Source organism: Centroberyx affinis, unplaced genomic scaffold (assembly GCF_046629955.1).
Source record: "Centroberyx affinis isolate AG114_WGS23_722 - 3 ecotype Tasmania unplaced genomic scaffold, CSIRO-AGI_Caff_v1 ptg005371l_1, whole genome shotgun sequence".
Taxonomy (NCBI): domain Eukaryota; kingdom Metazoa; phylum Chordata; class Actinopteri; order Beryciformes; family Berycidae; genus Centroberyx; species Centroberyx affinis.
Genome location: NW_027282685.1, coordinates 120,862 through 136,321, shown reverse-complemented (window position 1 = coordinate 136,321; position 15,460 = coordinate 120,862). Strand labels below are relative to the sequence as shown.

General features: G+C 43.0%; 1 protein-coding gene across 1 annotated transcript; it reads left to right on the top strand.

Moving 5' to 3' along the window:
* The first annotated feature begins 1,197 nt into the window (after positions 1-1,197).
* On the top strand, positions 1,198-15,460 carry LOC139667215 (actin filament-associated protein 1-like). The gene is made up of 8 exons (XM_071546647.1): positions 1,198-1,325; positions 2,675-2,820; positions 3,542-3,656; positions 8,992-9,121; positions 11,431-11,595; positions 11,764-11,954; positions 12,616-12,783; positions 13,575-15,460. Exons 1-8 carry the CDS (start codon positions 1,218-1,220, stop codon positions 13,599-13,601), a joined length of 1,050 nt encoding a protein of 349 aa, XP_071402748.1. The 5' UTR covers positions 1,198-1,217; the 3' UTR covers positions 13,602-15,460.

Here is a 15,460-nt window from a genome sequence, read left to right as displayed (position 1 = left end):
AAGAAGAAGCTGTCCACCGACGAGCAGACCTCGTCGGCCGAGGAGGACGTGCCCACATGTGGTAAGACTGTCCGACAGGAAGGAGGGAGAAGACCCTAACTGCTTATCTAGGGTCAGATTAACAAAACCTCATTGCTAACAGCTTCAATGCGTCTATACTGAGCAGTTTGATAGGGCCCATTGGTGACCTTACCCATGTGTTTCCGGTACATAATTCTGTTCGGTGCGCATGCTAACGCTTTAGCATACAGTATGTTCAGTAACTGTAGGCAGCTAGCATTTTCCTTAAAGTGAGTAAATTGTAGCAGCTCTTAAATCTGCCAGGCTTGTTTAGGGGATGGGAAAATAGAAATAAAATTCACCAAAAAATACAGGAACTACTGGAACTACTTTCAATGGCAAAACATCTTACATAACTTGTTTAGTTAGCCAGATAGCTGAAGTTTTTCAATCTCGGAACCCATCGTCTATCGGTCTGACAACGATTAGACTCTGGGGGCGACGGCCAATATTTCGGGGTTTCCGGTGTAGCCAGCGGACATCCGGGCCAAGACTTCCTCTTCTGTGCGCCGGTCATTGTTTACAGTCCGATTAGCAACTTGAGACGCGAGAATGGAGTTGGAGTTGAGAGATGACGTCTATCTGTTTATAGAGATTAGCCGAAATGTCGTCTGGACCTAAAACACCTACAAAAAGTATCGATGTTTGTATATTGTGTGGAGAAACGTTCGACTTGTCGTGTCTGAAGTTGCTAATCGGACTGTAAACAATCATCAAACAATCAAAATGTAAACAATCGTTGTCAGACCTATAGACGATGGGTTCCGAGATTGGAAGTTTTTACATTGTTGATGTATAAAAGGACTTCACTAATGATGAAGATTGAGATTTTTCTTTCAGAAGTTATGAATCTACAGGCACCAGCACCAACTTTGGGTTACTCAAAGGTCTATCTTCATACTTTGGATAATACTAATCACCTACGATTACTTAACATACAGTATGCTGAAGCGTTAGCATGCGTACCAGCCAGAACTATCTAGCAGAGGCACAAAGTCGGTGTAGTCCTCTAAGAGTGTCTTACCCCTGACCATATTCCCTTTGATGTGACAGGCTACCTGAACGTGCTGTCCAACAACCGCTGGCGGGAGCGCTGGTGTCGCCTGAAGGACAACCAGCTGCTTCTCCACAAGGACCGAGACGACCTGAAGAGCCACATGGCCTCGCTGCCCCTCCGAGGCTGCGAGGTCAGCCCCGGCCTCGACCACAAGCACCCCTTCGCCTTCCGCCTGCTCCGCAACGGCCAGGAGGTGGCCGTGCTGGAGGTAAGCCACGTAGCGAAGGGATATCGTCGGCCATTTTTGTCTCTTCTCGCGTAGGCGGGGACGCGTCTCTCCATGCGTAAGTCGACGAGTTTATCCCCGCCGCCGTTCAAGATAGAACTTTGAAACAAAAAACATGAAACTCAGTGAAATTGGGGAACGAAATGAGTCTGTAACCATGACCTAGAGAGGCTTTTTGCTCAACTGCCACCGCCTTTTTGACTATATTAAAGTCAATGGGGAACAGCTGCAAGACGGACGGAGTGTGGTCACTTTGGAAGAGATGCTGCGACTGGCTTCTTTTTAGGCAGAGCAAAGGCAAAATTTTTAGAGGTGCACACGTGACATGGACCGACCAATCACAACAAAGAGGAGGCGGGATTTCACACTTCATTTGCATCAGAGGCTACATCGCCAAAGCCTGTGTGGCAGTCTTCTCTTTGTCTTTTTTCTCTCATTGATTATGCTTTGTAAACCAGTGGTTCTTAACCTTTTTCATATCAAGGACCCTAATTTAGTCCACATCAGGGCCACGGACCCCGATTTGATGAGGTTTTGTCTCTAGGACCCAAATCTGAGAATATTTTTATAGTTAGATATGATTTTGTCCAGAATTCCATGACTGTCTGTATTGTAGGTAGAGAGATAACAGAGAAACTATGATCAGAACAGTCATTCTTCTACATTCTCTAATTGTGTTCACGTCTTATAAATGAAATAATGCTGAAGTTTAACAATTCTTCAGTTCGCTGGGGACCCCCTGGAACCCCCTCAAGGACCCCTGGTGGTCCCCGGACCCCACGTTGAGAACCGCTGTTGTAAACTACCAGAAATACAAACCAGTTTTTCAGCCAGATGCCTTTTTTAGGGATGGAAGGTTTCTGTGCAATGCATTCTGACCTGAATGAGCAGACAGACTGTAGACTGCTGAAGCCTGGTCACACTCATACAGGCACACACTGTTCTGTTCTTTACTCTTGGTGTTCCTCTCATGTGGTAAAGCGTCTCCTCCGCCCACCGGCGATTGTCTGAGTGTTTGATGTCGATCGTATATATATATGGGTTTCCTCCATTTTGCCCATTTTGTTGTTATTCTATTTCCTTTCTGTCTGCACGCTATCTTTCATTAGACGTTTGCTTCTGTTTTTTTCCCCCCTAAACACATCATCACTACCCAGGAAGCGTTTGATATTTTGTATACTTTTTTCTTAACACTGCTGCTCGAACCACACTCACCCCCTCTTTCCAACTCCCATCTTCTCCTCCTCTCAGATGTACAGTACATGTGTGGGAAATCCAATAAACCAAGCTTATATTAAAGAAGAAACCTTTCTCTCCTCCTCCTCCTCCAGGCCTCCTCCTCCGAGGCGATGGGTCGCTGGTTGGGGGTTTTGTTGGCCGAGACCGGATCCACCACCGACCCGGCCGCCTTGCACTACGACTACATCGACGTCGAGACCACCGCCAACGTCATCCAGCTGGCCAAGCAGTCCTTCTGGTGAGGGACACACACACAGCGTCATTTGTCACCCCAGAAAGGCAAATTCTTTGATGATGAGCTATGTGTGTGTGTGTGTGTGTGTGTGTGTGTGTGTGTGTGTGTGTGTGTGTGTGTGTGTGGCCTTTCGATGTATCACTTCACACAGTGCTGTTATCACTATAGCATGTGCAATCCGGAACACATTATGAGCAGGGATGTGATTTTTGTCTTTTTTTTTCCAGAATTGTATATTTTTAGACGCACAACTTTGTTTCTAATTACAATCATGCACTATATATAGCTAAACTACTATATAACAAAACTAAATGAAATCATATAAACATCATATAAACACAATAAACTCAAACCCTGTTGCAACTTAAAATCTGCTTCCGTTTCTAATAAGCGAATGGTTTTGAAGGAATGCAACAGGCTGTAGGTTAGACGCCTATCCCTGTATCACATTTAAAACAGTTTATGGTGTTTCCAATTTAAATAGATATAACTTAATAACTCTCAGGGGTCCTTGAGGTGCTTCCAGTAAAACGAGGAATAGTTTAATTTCATTAGAATGTAATTAATGAGAAATTATCTGTTATCCATTTCATTTTATTGTTCATATTTAAAATTTTGTTTTTGGAGATGCATGGTTTTCGCTGAAGAGCTGCAAACAGTTTTCAGAACAATATCTCTCGGTAAGTCAGGTACTGATGGATGTGATTTTTTTTTTTTTCACTAGTTTCACCAGTAAGCGTGCTGTGTCTCCTAACCCATACTTGGACAACCCAGTCAACGGCTACGCCTGCCCCACTGGTATGGCTCTGCACTATGACGACGTGCCCATCAACGGAACAGTAAGGACACACACACACACACACACACACACACACTCATAGGCTAAAGCAGCTCAACACACTAACCTTTTCAATAACCCTTTCAGTTGTTTTTCTGAATCTTGGCTGGACTTTCATTTTTGCTCTCTTTGCTAACTTCTTTTCACTTGTCTCTCTAACATTAAAGGTGCTATGTGTAGCATTTTGAAACTTTAGTATATCATTGAGAAATTCATTGTGATACCTTGGTATAATTACCATAAACAAATGAGACCAATTTGTAGCCTCTGTCTCACCAGTGGTATTGTTAGCGCTAGTGTTTCTCAAAATGAAGACCACATTTCCCATAAACCCCATTGCTTCCTGTCACAAAGAGGATGTTGTGTCTTGTTTCTCCTTTGCTTTACTGAAGGGGATCAACATGTTGGAAGTGATTTTTTTCCCTACGGCTTTTCACTCCTTCGACCATCTGCCATTGTCAGCGAATCTGAATGCTGTAGCTCAGTTTGCTCTGGAAGAACAGCGCCCTCTTCCTGTTTTGTGCCATAAAGCAATCCAGCAGATTTCCCGCCAAATCTGACCCAGTGGATCACAATGCAGTGTAGAGGCAGTAGAGGTGGACAGTCTACTCAGTGATGGTCTCATTTGTTTCTGGTAATAATAATAACGTGTCAAAATTAATGATTTACTGATGTTAATATGCTGCATGTAGCACCTTTAATTAACATTACACTAACATAACACAGCCAATTGGTGTAACAATAACTTTCTATTGCCGTCTTCTCTTCTCTTCTCTTCTCTTCTCTTCTCTTCTCTTCTCTTCTCTTCTCTTCTCTTCTCTTCTCCTCTTCTCTTCTCTTCTCCTTATATCCTTCATTCCTGTTATGCATTGCTTGTTATCCTTCTCTTCTCTTTTCTTCTCTTCTCTTCTTTTCTCTTCTCCTTATATCCTTCTTTCCTGTTATGCATTGCTTGTTATCCTTCTCTTCTCTTCTCTTTTCTTCTCTTTTTTTCTCTTCTCTTCTCCTTATATTCTTCTTTCCTGTTATGCATTGCTTGTTATCCTTCTCTTCTCTTTTCTTCTCTTCTTTTCTTTTCTCTTCTCTTCTCCTTATATTCTTCTTTCCTGTTATCCTTCTCTTCTCTTCTCTTCTCTTCTCTTCTCTTCTCTTCTCTTCCCTTCTCTTTTCTTCTCCTCCTCTCCTCTCCTCCCCTCATTAATGTTCCCCCCCCTTCCCCCTCTCCTCTTCCTCTTCCTCTTCCTCTCCTCTGCTCGCCTGCATGCTTGCCCCGGTCTAACCCCAAGGACCCGGAGGCGCTATACTCCAGTCCGGCCACAGGGGGGCGCCAGCTGAAAGAGGAGGCGCACTATGAGAACGCCGACCTCTATGAGAACATGCCCTCGCCCAAGCTGGCCGCTCGCTTCTCTCCCAAGCCTTCCTCCTCCTCCACCACCTCTTCCTCCACCTCTGCCGGTCACTACAAAACCCCCGTCTCTAAAATCTCCTCTAAATTCCTCGCTGCTGATGCTAAAGCTAAAGACGGCTCCAAGGTGACTAACACTCTGCTCCTTAACCTTAACATTTTTCTGAACTTACAAGGAAGAATCCACCCTCAGATACTCATACACTGCTAAACTCATCAGTCTGTGATGTTCAGTCCATTCCAGGAGTTGTTTTGTGGTGATGTGTTGTAATTTACTTTTTTGGTGAGCCCACTTTTCCCTCACCGTGCCTCATCTGCTTATACTTCAGTTACTGATTTCCTATGTTTCCCAGAATGCCTTGTGGCAGCCCCCAGAGAATGGGTGGGAAATTGTTGCATTCAGCTGTGGGTTATAGGGGAGAGCGGGGTAAGATGAGCCAAAATGTTATCTTGGCAAAGAAACTAAAACAAATGCTTCCACCCATATTTCAGGATGTTGACTGAAATGAACAGGTAAAAATGCAGCTAAATGAAAGAAGAATGAAAATACAACTTTTTAGTAAAAAGTGGTCCTTTGGCTCAATTTGCCATAGGGTTGGGGTAAATTGATCCTAGCCGCTTGGGGACAAACTCAGCCACTGAATTTTGCTAATTAATTAATATGGTTTTAGTCCTTGCTAGTAAACCAACATTTATTGTCTATATGTTTGTATGTAGCTAAATTGGTATTGAGACAACAGCCATTAAACAATGAATGTAAAAATGTACTTTTTGTTGCTAAAAACAGTTTTATGAGCATAAATGTACTTACTACTTATGTGGCTGGTTCCATCACAGCCATGTTGAAATGGAAGTCTCTTCCTAAATGCCTGGTCACATGACACATAGAGCTTATCGTTGCTCGGATACAGGGGGTGGTTCAACTTACTCACTGGCTCATCTTACCCCGCTGTCCCCTACATAGTGATAGTGAGGCGACAGTTTTTCCAGTTGAGAAAAGAGTCGTGCCCCTTACTCACAATACAGCATGTCTTGTGGCTGCATTGCATTCTGGTCAGTGGAGGCTGCTGTCAGTGCAGCACTTGGTATCTCTGTGTCTTCTATGATGGATTTCTCCCTCTTTGATTCTGAGGGGCTTACACCAAAACCTGATATTTACAGCTTTAAGTAGAAAAACCAAACAACAAAATGGGCCCAGAAATGTAAAGTACATCACCAATAGCTGTTTTCTAACAGTGTTAAAGTATTTTAGGGTGGATTTTTCCTTCAACATTTTCTGCTTCTTAACATCCTCGATACTGGCATTTAACCTTAATGTGGGCACACAGCTATGCTTGGGTCTGTCTTTGGCTCTGGGTGATTTTCTTTCTTCAGCAAAAGGTATTTTTCCATGAAGTTAGTGCTCAAAGTGGTTACTGATTCCCATATCTGAACACAGAATTATTAGTAGGGCTCGACCAATATTGATTTTTGGAGGCAGATACAAGAGCTGTTAGAATAGCTATAGAAATTGACTATTTTCATGCCCCAAAATTACAAGGATTCAGTGTTTCCACCAGAGTTTTGTTCATGTCAGGGTGGAAAAGCCTCTGAAGCAGCATTTAGACCATCATGGGACACTAAAACTCTCCACTGAAAGCCACAATGATGAAATACTTTGAAGTGGGTTAGCAGCTCTTTAAGGCAGGGTGAGGCAGGTTTCACTGCAGGTTTTACAGACTGTTACATAAAATCCTCCCACACCACACTGGAATGATTTCTCTGGTCAGACATCTGATATAAAATAATAATAATAATAATAATAATAAACACATATTGACTAGCGGTGATCAGGAAGGAACCTCAATGTATTGGTCCCAGTTTATTTGTTCCACAGACATCCCTCAAATGTAATTTGAATATTAAATCCTACTGCTGTGACCACAGTGGTGAATAGTCCCTTTATTCAAATGGTGAACTGCCTCTTTTACATGCGCTGAGCACAAGTTAGCTGGAAGCGAGAGGTGCTTGGCTGGGGGAAGGAGGAAATTTTGCCCCTCATTTGTTCTTCCATTTATTATTCCTGCAGGGACATGCTTTGACTTAATAGACACGGTGTTGACGTTGGCCACCCACAAACCCACCTCTCTTTCCCATCAGCCCGTGAATCGTGTTCCCATCCTGGTGTAGCTCTTAGTAATTCGATTATAAGCGTGACCGGGCCCCTAGTTGACTCCTGTGTCCTGCCTTTGGAAACGCACAAACATGTGCTTCAGCTCCAAATGTGTTGAGCGAGACCAGATCTTGTAAGATATAAGCTATCTGCGCTTCACTTTAGGAAAGGACACATATTAATTATTTCCTTATAGTTCATTTCAGTTCAGTTATTCTGTTGTTTTGTTTTTTCTGCTGTCTTGTGTTTTGTGTCTGTGTGTACACAGACATGCAAATACATGCAAACACACATACTGTGTTGTGTGTATGTGTGTGTACATCCATTTATGCATGAACACCTACGTATTTGTACATGCATATGTGTATAAATCTACAGTATGTGCAGTTTCTAAGTGTATGTGCATATATATCTATGTCTATACGACTGTATGTGTGTATACACTACCAGTCAAAAGTTTGGACACACCACTTTTTTTTTTTCACCACATTTTTACTATTTTCCACATTTTACAATAATATTAAAGACATCAAAACTATGAAATAACACAAATGGAATTATGCAGTGACCAAAAAAGTGTTAAACAAATCAAATCTTATATTTTAGATTCTTTACAGTAGCCGCCCTTTGCCTTGATGAAATTCATACATAGGATCAACTTCACTATTTATATTTGTCTAAGAAACACATTTCAAGCATTTAAGCAGAAGCCTTCAGATCAAAATGGCTTTAAGATAGTGAAAAAGTAGTAGTAGTATGTGTGTATGGTGTCTACATGTGCAGGATGTGTGTGTGTACATGTATAGGTATGTATACACCGTATGCATGTGTTCATGTATGTGTATTTGTATGTGTACTCCATGCATATTTGTAAATGCGTGTGTGCGTGCATATGCGGCCGTTCCACATATTTACTCCCTTCCTTTACAATGAGTGTCGGCTGTGTGTGTAATTTATATTTTTACAGCCTTGGTCTAAGTGCCACCCTGCCTCGCCGGCCACATAAGTCACCGCATGGCGTTATATGGAGCTCCGCTTCCTCCCCCCCCCCCCCCCCCCCCACACACACACACACCATCCCCTTTGATGTGTGTGGTGTGTGTGGCGTGGCCAAGGGGTGTTAACATCGCCTCCCGGACCACAAAGTACCGCTCCACTTTAGATTTCAATGTACAAGGTGTGAAAAAGACTGCGGCCAACAGGATGGAGCCTGTGAAACCAAAATCAAGCCGAATGCTAGTGCCACATCCAGGCGTTTTAGACAACAGTGGGGAGTGTGTGTGTGTGTGTGTTTGTGTGTGTGTGTGTGTGTGTGTGTGTGTGTGTTAGATCCCGCTCGCTTAGATCATAAACTGGATTATGATGGAATAAAGTTGAGAGGGGGACTTTTTTGGAGGTTTGTTTAGACTAGGGTTCAACCAATATGGGTTTTTGAAGGCCGATAACAGCACCAGCATTTCGGGACTGAGAATGATGATAGTTGAAATGTATGCCAATATTCAATATTCATGCCAAAATTTGCCAAATCCTGCAAGGTTTCAGTGTTTCACCCCAGAACTTTATTCTTGGCAGGGTGGAAAAGCCTCTGTGTGGAATCTGATCTAAATGTTGTATTAGAATCCAATTAGGTTAATGTTCAATGATCAATTATACAACTGATATGTAATCAAACAAACTGCATCATATCAGAGGTGGTCATCACTAACTGGACCATATCTCATTTTTAAGTTCTCTCCAGTAAATGTTTGATCTCTCCCTTCCTCGCTCTCCGCCAATCAGCTGAAGGGAAAGAAGGGTTCTGTGACCAATGGGACGGCGTCTAAACAGAAGGCAGACCAGAAGAACCAGGCCAAGAAGAATGGAGTGAATGGGACAAATGGGACAGCGTCTGTGAAACGCAGCAACTCCAGTAAGTACTGATGGTAAACGTGTGTGTGTGTGTGTGTGTGTGTGTGTGTGTGTGTGTGTGTGTGTGTGTGTGTGTGTGTGTGTGTGTGTGTGTGTGTGTGTGTGTGCATCATCACTGAACGTGGACTGATAACTACAGTTTGATAATTCAATCAGTGAGTCACCCGCCACCATTATTGGGGTCGTTTTTGTTTTTTTTAAATAAACAATGTATTACGCATTACTCATCAGTCATTTCAAAAGGGTAATGTGATTACTTTCTCACTGATGTCCGATGATCTTGTCATCATTTTACTGGATAAAATCAAGGTAGTGGGAATACTTCCACCCAGAGAAAGTCAACTTTGGTAACACTTTACAATAAGGGTCACTAAGTATTAAGGGTCATTAAGTAAATTAAGTCACTTAATTAACAGTTAACTAATGTGTCTGGTAATCATTTACTAATGGTGTTCATGTTAACTAAGGTATTAATTTATACATTATTTAATAGTCATCTTTATAAACTATTAAATAATGTATAAATGAATACCTTAGTTAACATGAACACCATTAGTAAATTACACATTAGTTAACTGTTATTAAGCATTAGCTAACCCTTAACTTAGTGACCCTTATTGTAAAGTGTTACCTCAACTTTTTTAACATTTCTCATCCAAGCTGCTTTAGTGTGAGATGACAACGACAAAAACAAAAATCACAAAAAAATAATCAGGTAGATGGCAGTGGGATATAGTTTTTAGATTATTCAACATCAATCTAGTATTTAGTGGGTGTGATAACAAAATTATTATTATTTTGTTGATTTGGTAACTGCATTATTACTGAAATTGAATTCGTTGCACTAATCAACAAATAGAATTACTGTAATCATCCAACACTGCCCATGCCAAGTCCGCCTTTCCCAGTCAGCTTCTTGTGCTGTAACTGAGCAGCAGCATTAGAAACCAGGCCTAGCAGACAGTGTGTCTGGCTCCCCGGCCCCAGCCTCCCCACCGCTGATTGCTTTCTAGCAAAACGCAGCTCCACAGCAATCTGGAAAATGCAGGAATGTCCAAATTACAGTTGGTTTAAGCAGGGGGTGGGGGTGGGGGGGTGGGGGGGGAGTAAATAACTCGAAGACCTAATTCAGCGTCTCCCAGCCAAGCGTTATATATCCTACCCTCGAGACGATCCACGTGACGCATTGCGGACCGGAGAACTTGAACCCTCTGCCGACGTGAAGGCAACGCTCAAACAGCCGCGATAGCAGAAGCGCGGCCAGACGTTTGGCGGAGGGGTGAAACGCGGTCGCGCTAATCCGTGTGGTCGGGAATTGTATTTTTTCGCCTAATGTGTGAACGAGGAGGGCTGTGACCGCGCTTGTGTAGCTTGTCGCCCCTCCAAACGCCGCGTAGGGATGGAAATACCAAGTTATGTGTCATGCTGGATTTAGAGGACGCCGCACAAGCCGTATATTTCCAGTGTCAGCCCAAATAATTGTACTGAATTTGAAAACGTCAGTGGTGGTTTGATTGAGTGAGTCTTCGTGAGCAAACTTCACATGCGCACATGCATACACATACACAGATGTTTGATGGTTGCCCTCAGTGGCATAGTCTCTGTGTATTTTCCAGCAAGGAAAGGGATGGTCCCTGTGTAATTAATGAGTGCTTCCAGGCTGCGGCTGTGAGTTCAGCGGGTTTCTGGGCAGTTCATGTCTTCCCACTGTCCTGATCAGCAAGGCACCGCTCTTTTTCTGTTTTTTTTTCTTCCTGTGTGTGTTGGTTTGGGGTCGCATTGTGCTGGAAAATCTCCCTTATTTGCAGAAGTCAAATGTTGGAAGGCTGAGGAATGCATTCCACTGCTGCACCATCTCGGGGGCTCCTGATGACCCGACTGAGATCATGTATAAAGACCTCTGTAACAGAACAGAACCTTCTGGTAAACCTTTGGTTCGGTTTGGTTTCGATTGCTTGGAGTCCAGAGCTCTACAGTTCACGGACAGCATTTCGCAAACGTTCATGTTTTACCTTCAGTTTAAGGATTACCTGGTTTTCAATGGGTTGAGAAAGTTTGACAAGATTAGGATTAGGAAATCCTTGAAAACCCTTGACCCAAAACTACATGGTTGTCAAGCTAAACACAAGGCTGTTTTTCTTACTTCCTTGACACATTAAGGCTTTTCACATATAAAGGATGATTTAGACAGTGGGGAAGTCGAAAGAGAGAGGTTCCAGAGGGCAGGCGACACAACCAATCGACTATTTCTGGACACCGATCTTACATCCATACGTCCAATTTCTTCTCCCCCCAATCTGTGTTGTGTAGATGCGGAGCAGTACAAGTACGGTAAGAACCGCGTGGAGGCCGACGCCAAGCGGCTGCAGTCCAAGGAAGAGGAGCTGATGAAGAGGAAGCAGGAGATCAGGAACCGCCTGACCCAGCTGAAGAAGGACAGGAAAGACCTGCGCACCGCCGTGGAGGCCGCTGCCGGTAAGAGACATGGAGGGATGATGGAAGATGGCGTCAAGTCCATCCTTGTGTATAAGAGTTTGTCATTAAAGTGGCTGATAAAGCTCATAAGACGGGTCTATTTTTTTTAAAACTCGTGCCTAGTGCCGCTTTAACAATAGAGTGATAATGTGAACCTTCCTCCCTTAGGCAAGCGTTCGCACGCCTCCTTGTCGGAGCGACTGAAGAAGGTGGAAGATGAGTGCAAGCAGAAGGAGGAGGAGCGGGTGAACCTGGAGCTGGAGCTGACGGAGGTGAAGGAGAGCCTGAAGAAGGCCCTGAGCGGAGGGGTCACCCTGGGCCTCACCATCGAACCCAAAGCTGGAACCTCGGGCCCCCAGGTCAGCCACCCAGCACCATACATGCTGCTGAGATTCACATAGGAACAAACCAACGTGATCTCATGAAAAACTGTGAAATGAGCACAAACTCTGAAATGTAGACAATGTGTTGTGGACACAAATTATGTGAAGTTTATGTTCCTCCACCACAAATTGGATTATGTGTTAAAAGCTTGAATTGGAGACGGTATTTTATTGCTAACGGTTAAGTTTAGGCAAGCAAAACAACTTTGGCCAAGGTTTGGGTTAAGGTCAAGATTAAGGTTAAGATTATGGTTAAGGTTAGGCAAGCAAATCAATTTGGTTAAGGTTAGGGAAAGGTTGTGGTCATGGTTAAATAAGAAAAACTAAAAAAATTAGAACTTCACTCAGTAGAAATCTTCTTGGTATGAATTTGGAAACTGGGTCTTCTGAATTGAAGGCAAAGGCTTACGCCCATCCACCACCCCGACCACTACACCCTTACTTTCTTCTGCATTATTTCCATGTCATACTACTAACTCGCTATTGGAATCGACAGCAATCGGCTAGAGGTACAGCTTACCCTACTGGCTTGAAACGGTCTGCTCAGCAGTTCAGAAACCAAATTGTACCAACAATCAACATAGCATTGTACCAACATAGCTGAATCATTTCTTTCTTTCTGTGTGTGTGTGTGTAGTCACCCGTGGTGCTGCGACGGACCCAGGAGTCCTCTCCCTTCTCCAGCTGCGACACCAGCGACACCGAGTCCTGCTCGCTGCCGGTCAACAGCGCCTCACTGCTCCGCCGGCAGCAGGGCGGCCAGAAGGCCTCGCCAGTCCGGGGACACGTCCTCAGGAAGGCCAAGGTCAGAGGTCACGGTGCACGCTAGGGCTACACCGATATATAATGGTTTACTAATATATCAGGCCAGTATCGGCCTTTTATTGAAAATCAGCCAGTCAGTGTCGTCCACCTCTGATAGGAGTTTGTTTGATTAGATATTTATTAGAGGTGCACCGATAGAACTGAAGAGCATTCTGCTCATTTTTTGTTTTGTAATTGTTTTCTTTTGTTTGATTGAGGATTGATGCACAAATTTCAGTGTATATTTTGATAAAATGCAGCACTTGTTCCTGCAGTTGTCAATAGTAGACAGCATAGTAGTATTTACTGTAGAATTGATTAATACCTCGCTGGTTGTTTATGGAAAGTCCTTATCCTGAATTGATTCTAATGCAACATTTTGATAAAATTCTACACAAGTATGTTATTAGTATATCATTGTTATTATTATGATTATTATTATGATGATGATTATTATTATTATTATTATAATTATTATTATTATCTTAGATAGTTTAGTGTCCCATGGTCTAAATGCTCTTTCAGAGGCTTTTCCACCCTGATAAAAATAGAATTTGTGGGAAATACTGAACACTGGAATTTTATTTTTTATTTTTTTGGCATGGCAATGGTCAAATAAAACAACAAAATATATATTTGCATTTTTCCTGATATGTGCAGATAAGGCCCTCATGCACCCACACAATAGGATATACTGTATATAGAATATGAAAAACAAACTGATTTGCATCTTAGACAGATGAAAGGTATCATGTAACATGCAAACTGTGTCTCTCTGTGTTTGTTTCACAGGAATGGGAGCTGAAGAACGGCACATAAACCGCCCCACTGCTCAAATCAGCCTGTTCTTATTTACCTTTTATCTTTTTCTTTTTTTTTAAGAAAATGTGTATATATTTATTTAAAAACTGTTCATACAGTCAGAGAGGTTGAGGAGGACACAAGCATAGCATTCACATTGTTATTGAAAGAAAATAAGTGTTGCTGGTTTTAGTATCACAACATACAGACATGGCAACCTTTTTTTAACTTACCATTTTATACTATTGAGCATGCTTAGTGTACTAAGTTGTGCAACTTGTGTTGTCCGCTGTACTTTCTTTTCAAGCAGTGTATCACTCTTCTTTTAAAGTTTTCTTTTCACTCAGTCTGTTTCAGCAGATTCACAGCTTGGGTTCAGAAAGGTCAAAGGTCAAAACCAAGTATTTATTTGTAAATGTTTAAAGGAAATACTAGCTTCCCTTTGTTTATTTATGTTGATATATTTAAAGTTGTTGTGTAGTGCTTGTGGCGCTCCATAGACTCCCATTTCCTACGCAGTGAGTTGCTCTCATTCAGGGGCGGCGGCATCAAGAAACACACTGCACCGCTCCACTAAGGGTCACGTTTCAAAAAGCAGGATTGTTCTCAGGATCAACCAAATAACATCTTGAAATAACATGTTAATCGAGTGTTAATTATAACGGGAGGTGGATTGGTGTGACTGCGAGACATCTTGAAGAACAAACATCCAATGTTAGTTTGAGAAATGATTTAAAGCATTAAGTGTTAAAGCTGCACTAGGCAACAACACACAGGACATGAGGAATCAAAACTTAAGAATGGGTAACGAAGTCCTCCAAATTCAAACGAGTTACCTCCCGCTGCCAGTCGGGGCCGCCAACGTGCGATGTGACTTCGTGCGGCTTTAACTGTGATTCTGTGTCACTGTTACTCTATCTGCCCCTGGTTTGATGATGGATGGCTGTCATTAGGCTGTTGGGACTCCGGCTTGGTGTGTGTTTGCCATTGGGAAGCCGGGCAGGTCAGGCTTAGGCGGGGCTGCCTTTAGATTTGGCGTCCGCCGTTGGAAAACTCTGAAACCTCAAATGACGTGGCCACCATGACTTGTGCTTCCTCATCCATGGGTCTCAGTCCAGCTCTTCTAATCACGCCACTGGTCTACTGTAGCCCTGTGATCTGTGTGTGTGTGTGTGTGTGTGTGTGTGTGTGTGTGTGTGTGTGTGCGTGTGTAAATGTCTCCAAGGCACATTCCAAACCCATCATCAATACACTGACTGAAATAGAAACACTTGCTGTAAACTCCAAATTGCTGTGTGTTCTGCTAAATCAGAGACTGTGACCTAGATGTTCAGCCTGCTATATATACAGTATACACACACACACACACACACACAAACACACTAATCAATGTCACATATTTTTTATGGTGCTTTTTGTTTTTTTGGTAATGGCTTTACCATACAGCGTCTCCACTGCCAACGCAATATTGCCATGTTCACACTGCTAAGTGTACCGAGGTGCTTTGTTGGGATTGATGCTAAAAGTAGCATTAGGATGCACTGCTGCTTGTAAGCTCACTTACTAAACGCGTTCATTCCCTGGTGCATCGTGGGATAGGGTTGGGAAATCAAGGCTACATACAGTACACGGGCGCCATTTTTCCTCAGTCGTGTAAATATCTCCTGTCCCCTCCTTGCTTTCAGACGGATTCCCCCGCAAGTCTGCAAGCTAGAGCGTAGTCTGCATGTCGGCATGAAGACGGAGGCGTAGGGGAGTTTTATCCAAAAAACAAAACAAAAAAAAAACCATTCAGTTCGATTTGATTCCCTCTCGGCTCCGCGCGGCTTTTATCTGAGCAGGATGTACGATGTCAATAAATGTGAACCCACTGTACA

Coding starts and splice junctions, on each gene's coding strand:
- LOC139667215 (XM_071546647.1), top strand. CDS start 1,218: ATGGCCTCGCTGCCCCTCCGAGGCTGCGAGGTCAGCCCCGGCCTCGAC. Junction 11,596..11,763: donor CGCCGTGGAGGCCGCTGCCG/GTAAGAGACATG, acceptor TTCCTCCCTTAG/GCAAGCGTTCGCACGCCTCC. Junction 12,784..13,574: donor ACGTCCTCAGGAAGGCCAAG/GTCAGAGGTCAC, acceptor TTTGTTTCACAG/GAATGGGAGCTGAAGAACGG.